This window comes from Branchiostoma belcheri, unplaced genomic scaffold (genome assembly GCF_001625305.1).
Source record: "Branchiostoma belcheri isolate BF01 breed outbred unplaced genomic scaffold, Haploidv18h27 scaffold661, whole genome shotgun sequence".
Lineage (NCBI taxonomy): Eukaryota > Metazoa > Chordata > Leptocardii > Amphioxiformes > Branchiostomatidae > Branchiostoma > Branchiostoma belcheri.
In genome coordinates, this window is record NW_017804311.1 from 1 (window position 1) to 5,761 (window position 5,761).

At 41.6% G+C, this 5,761-nt stretch overlaps 1 protein-coding gene and 1 long non-coding RNA gene across 2 annotated transcripts; one reads left to right on the forward strand and one right to left on the reverse strand.

Moving 5' to 3' along the window:
• Positions 1–45: 45 nt before the first annotated feature.
• LOC109483853 lies at positions 46–994 on the reverse strand. Its single transcript, XR_002141045.1, has 3 exons — positions 939–994; positions 496–602; positions 46–215 (listed from the first exon to the last, which is right to left on the reverse strand). It is a non-coding gene; the product is annotated as an uncharacterized LOC109483853 (long non-coding RNA).
• A 516-nt stretch (positions 995–1,510) lies between these two features.
• On the forward strand, positions 1,511–4,962 carry LOC109483851. The gene is made up of 5 exons (XM_019787000.1): positions 1,511–1,622; positions 2,220–2,353; positions 2,576–2,803; positions 4,139–4,274; positions 4,625–4,962. Exons 1-5 carry the CDS (start codon positions 1,511–1,513, stop codon positions 4,753–4,755), a joined length of 741 nt encoding a protein of 246 aa, XP_019642559.1. The 3' UTR covers positions 4,756–4,962.
• Positions 4,963–5,761: the final 799 nt, after the last annotated feature.

The following is a 5,761-nucleotide window of genomic DNA, read 5'->3' on the forward strand; positions in this document are numbered from 1 at the left end:
GTTCCTTGATTGAATAATACCTTCTGTATCCCACATTACTATTTTCAGGAACTGTTAACGTTGTGTTTTAACATAATTGGTCTTTAAAGGTCTTCCCGACACCCCGCCTTCCAGATATAATCCCTGGCCTCCTCCATCGTGGCTGTGCCTTTCATTATGTGGTTAATGGCAGCCAGCGCTTCTGGGAGGAGCACCATGATGCGGTATTCCATCGCCTGTAGCCAAAAGAAGAAAATTGGTTTTATATAAGACAGCTAAGGCCAAACCAATTTAAATTGTTGGTTTTCTAAATTGCCCACTTCAGTTTTTTTTTATTTGCCAAAAATCTGGTCCATAGTGCTCATCTTTTGGCACCAGATCTGATGAGAGTTTAAAAAAACTCCTTGTCTTCCTAGTTGTAATTTAATTTAAATTCATCTTTATTTTAAAAACTTCAAGTGAGACAAAATTATTAACAAATGATGAGAATGTAACACATTGGAAATTGTGTCTCACCAAGGACAAATCCAGAGGGACCGGCACCTCTTTCTGGATGCATTCACCGATGAAATTTGCCTGGTCCTCGTCAAATGCACCAGAGTAATGCATTTGCCAAAGTTGTCCTACAGTGAAGAAATATGGCATCAGGTGAAATGTATTGTGTGAACATTAAATTTAATGACTAATTGCTCCATCAGGCTTACATGCACTTTTATGCATTAATTCTATCCTCCAGTCTCCTTCTTGCAAAAGTACAAATAAAGTTTAGAAAAAAATACTGATTGCTTTTTTTTCATTGAGTCATGGCGTTTCCAATATACGTCTGTGTGATTTCACCAGACTTGCCATGTTTGTAGACATGGACATCAGACAACAATTAGACAACAATTATATACTAATGTGCCGAATATACATTGTATATACAACATTCTTAAAATCGCTGAGTATGGTCTATTTACATCTGGTGGGACATCCAGCCTCATCCCGCCCGAAGAAGACGTTATGTCTGTCATTGTCTCGAATCTAAAATAAATAAGAAAAAACAGGAAATATTTATCATTTTTTTCGACCAAGTCAGTCGCAATTTCGATAGTTGCAGAGAATTATCAGATGCTGCCGTGTCGTGATCGTCGTGTTTGTTCAGGGTCACCCGTTCACACTCCGCCTCAATTTACCGGAATACACAGGAATACACCGGTATGCACATTAAGGATGGTGAAATCTGCTGGAATACATCCTTCTTTTTTTGTATAATAATACAGGATATCATGCATTCAAAAAGGATTATTGTCGCCACGGCTACATCCCAAGTAGCTGTACTTTGCCGTGTTACACCATGTTACACACAGATCCATTTAAAAACACGCTGCAGTGCTGGCACAAAGTCAAGAACTATGTTTATGTTGGTCGTAGGATGTACATACGCAGTGATCCAGCGAGTGCGGCAGGTCGAAATAGCGAACCATGTACATGTGACTGTGATATCGTGACAGTGTCTTGCTGTTCCCTTTGCTGTATACGCTACGTCAGCATGGCAGCCATCATGCTGACGTCGATGTTAAATCTCCGTAGCTGTCTCGTCTTTGTCTGTCTGTCTCTGTCCATATTGGTTGCTGGAAGAACACTAGCTCTTTCCATTCCCGGTAAGTCATCAACAAAAGATCGACATCTTTAAAGTGTTTCCAGGGCAGTTTGATTATTACGAGGAATTTATAGGTAATTGGGCCGGTGTCCGAAGATTCTTCGGCAAGCCGAGGCAACCGGGCATGTCGACATAAGTGGCAAATAAGTCCTGTACAACCAAAACACCGACCACGTTTGAATCGACACAAACAAGTGTGGTCGAAACATGGATAACGATACGGTAACAAATGGGTCTTTTCGATAATCACAAACTGCAGAAAACCCCCTCCCCTCCCCATTAAAGTCGTTTTCTTACGCTTTATTCGTAGGTATTTACTCATGTTTCATGGTTCACTGCAACATGCATAGCTAGCTGTCACCAGACTACGGTGAAGGTCATTTTGGGTCAGAAACCTGCACATGATGCTTCAGGTCAAGTCTAGTTAAAACTAGACACTCATGTGTGCAAGCTTCAAATGCGCTCGATTCCGTTTTTGGCTGTTGCTTTTCTATGCATCATGCGTATGGAGAGCACAATGTTAAGAGTGGGACACCTTGCCTCAACTTTTTCCAGAAAAAGTCCCATTGTAGAATAAACCACCAATTTGTTTTCGCAGGCACTTCAGAAGCGTCCAGCCCAAAGCCGCCAATATGGCCGGATCAGTTCACGTCAAAGTTCACAGTCCGCATAGAAGAGTATGGAGACAAGTTCAGTAAACCTGGCGTCATCTATTACGACTGGAACATTAAGGTAAGTAACCAAATTCGCTGAAAAAACAGGTGCAAGCAACGTGCAAAATACCTTACCTTTGCCAATTTTTTCATGTCCGAACAGAGTGAAATAACATGATTGTAGTCCGCCCTATCTCGCAATTTTTTTATCCAGAAAAAAAACCCCAACAGTTTCCCTGTCTGGGAACATGCCACTTTTATTGCCATATCATAAAATCTTACAGAACCCATAATTTTCCAGACTCTACGCAGTGATTTCATACACTGGTGTCTGCCTCTCTTTGACAAGCCCGAACAATACAACAACTACACTTGTTCTTTCCTCATAACGGGCGGGAATACCTACTTTGTGAACCACACCTCGAGCACCTGGGAGGACCACGACTGTTGTCTGTTCGAAAAAGGGTTAGGACCCGTAACTCCGGACTGGGTCAAAAGCTGCCAGTACAACGGGACGGCCATGCTCCGGGTAAGAATCTGCATACGTTGCATGACACATCTGAAATCAGCATGAAAGTTCATCTGAGTTGGTAAATTACATTATGGAAAACTTTTCTCCAACTCAAAATTTGACTCACTAGAAATTTTCGACCGAATCACTCAGTCTTCCTCAGCTATCTGACCCAAATGCTGTGGACACGTGATTTTTCCCACCTGTTCTGTTGCATCTGAGGTGTCACAGCACATCCACATAGAATCACCGGGACACACAGTGGATTTGGAGGGGGTCAGAATCTTCGATACCGAACAGGATTACTTCAAGAGAGGCATAAAAGAGGCCATATACACCAGGGCACTTCAACCGTCGCTCAACCGGGACGGGGGGCGATATCGACTTCAGACAACCTTTGACCCTTTGCTGACGTCACACGTGGGAAAGATCACGTGTCCACAGCATTTGGGTCAGATAGCTGAGGAAGACTGAGTGATTCGGTCGAAAATTTCTGGTGAGTCAAATTTTGAGTTGGAGAAAAGTTTAAGTTTTCCATAACATCTGAAATCAATTCTTCTTTTGATTATAATACATGTATACCCATCAAAGGCTTTGAATGACGATGTACCTAAAATGGAATTGTTGTGTTCTACGTAAGCAAGTGTGAAAACATACTATATTCTTAGACTGTATTTTTTTAATTTCTAAAAAGATGTTTTTTATTGAATAGCAAAGTTCTTTGATCACAACCATTTATCTTTTACGAGCCGACGTTTCGATGACCGTCTGTCATCTTCATCAGGGCAGTTCTGACTGGTTTACTGTGCACTGACGCTAGATGTTACTTGGTGCATAGTGCTATTTGGGACTGCGATAGCTCAGTATTGTTAGTTAACAAACTTAATATTATATATAAAAACACTTTACATTTGCAACCGCATATATCCCTATGGTGTAACAATGTCTAGTATATGTATGTCACAATTGCCCTACGTTCGGAAATGCATAAAAACTAGCTTAAGTGCACTGTGAACCAAGTAACAGTGCACTGTGAACTATGTAACACCGTGCACTATGCAACAAGTAACATCTAGTTTCAGTGCACAGTAAACCAGTCAGAATTGCCCTGATGAAGATGACAGGCGGTCATCGAAACGTCGGCTAGTGAAAAATAAATGGTTGTGTTCAAAGAACTTTGCTACTCATTCGTTTACCAACCTGATGAAATTATTTACGGATTTTTTTATTGTTTTAATTTTTCTACTTTTTAAAAATTTTCTTATTTTTATTTTTTTTATTTTATTTTTTCTTATTTTCTAATTTTTTTCTATCAAAAACTATAAAAGACTGTACTTGATTATCGCGTTGTAGGGGCAGAAAGTTGACGTGTGGTGGGTTCCTGGCACACTGGACCCAGAAAAGCCCTGTTTCGGGTACTGGGACAGAGTGGATGATCACACACCCGTACGGTTCTACGGCATAGTCGCCATTGGCCCTGCAATGCTAGGTGAGATCTTGTAATAGATTGCTCGTTTGTTTTTTGTTAAAGAAAGATGATCAAAAAATAAATTGGATGGAGTTTCACGAACGATTCTGCTATTTCTGAGCACGGCGACTTCTAGTCGTATTTACGTATACAAACATGTATTTCCGTCGGCTGTCCAGGGACAACCAGGTGAGAAGTTACAGAAAGTACTAGTTTTGCAGTTATTATGAGAAAATTGTTGGGACCTTTCCTTAGATAGTTCTTTAACAAATCACACTTTGTCAAAAGTGTGTGATAATGTTACATTACATCATTTAGCTGTGGTATGGAACCTCATATGACTGCTAATTCGTCCAGCATTTTTTCCTCAGACTATGACTCGTTCCAAGTCGGCCCACCAAGCGCTGAGATGACCAAACCAGTGGGAGGATGCAGTAAAGAGTGCCATCCTACGGGCCAACGATCGAGGCTATTTGACATGCCCTGGCCATCGTGTCCGTGATAGTTTTAGCACGCTTCATTCTGATATACCACAAAGGTTTTCGCAATTTTACTGTTCCCGGTCGTCAGCAGAAGAGTTAGGAATAATCTTAATCTTTCTTCATCGGTGTAGCTGGTATAACCCCCCTTCGGCTTAACACACCAGCTTCGCAGGCGCGCGGCGCGGTGGCACCTGGATAAATTAACGACTTGTTATACCTAAACCTTAAACATTGTTTAAAGCTTAAGAGATAGGGGAATTCTTTTTACACAACCAAAGAGTCTCACCTCGCTGACGTTTCGGTGTCTGTCAGACACCTTCTTCAGAGCTTCTGACTGGAGTACTGCATCTCGCCGCTATATGTAGCCGATGTAGGTGGCACTTTTGCGGCCAGAACACTATCCCAAACGTGGCTTAGTTTGTACCCCCCTCGTCCCGGTTCATTACAGGGGTTGACTTTCTGATCCAAACCGCCTCCTTGATCCAGCGGGTTCTTCTATTGTCTTCTCTGTCTATAACTTTCGCCCCCTCCCAGTCAATTACGCAGTTGTTTCTAGCAATGTGATCTGTCACTGCTGATTTCTTTTCTTCTTTTTGTGCATGTCTTGTCTGTGATCTTGTGTACTTCACTGTGTCCATGTTGTCAGCTTCCTTCTTGTGTTCTTCTAATCTAGTCCAAAATGTGCGTCCCGTTTCCCCTATGTAAACTTCGGTGTCTGACAGACACCGAAACGTCAGCGAGGTGAGACTCTTTGGTTGTGTAAAAAGAATTCCCCTATCTCTTAAGCTTTACCAACCTGATGAAACTATTTTCGGGGGGATTGTTTAAAGCTATCTAATGATAATGCCCATACTGTACTTGGTGACAGCGACTTCCACTCGGCGATAGTTCTAGGAAAGAATAAGTTTTTGAACACCTCAATCCTTGGTTGATAACACTGGTAGTTGAAAGCATGGCTATTTCTTGTTCTTTTCTGGGCTGGTATTAGGTACTTAGTACATGTAGTTGGTACGTCCACCAGTTTAT

Bases quoted from the DNA above. Each gene is read 5' to 3' on its own strand.
- LOC109483851 (XM_019787000.1), top strand. From the start codon at position 1,511: ATGGCAGCCATCATGCTGACGTCGATGTTAAATCTCCGTAGCTGTCTC. The intron at 2,354-2,575 runs GTAAGTAACCAA...ATAATTTTCCAG, and splicing joins ATTACGACTGGAACATTAAG to ACTCTACGCAGTGATTTCAT. The intron at 4,275-4,624 runs GTGAGATCTTGT...TTTTTTCCTCAG, and splicing joins CATTGGCCCTGCAATGCTAG to ACTATGACTCGTTCCAAGTC.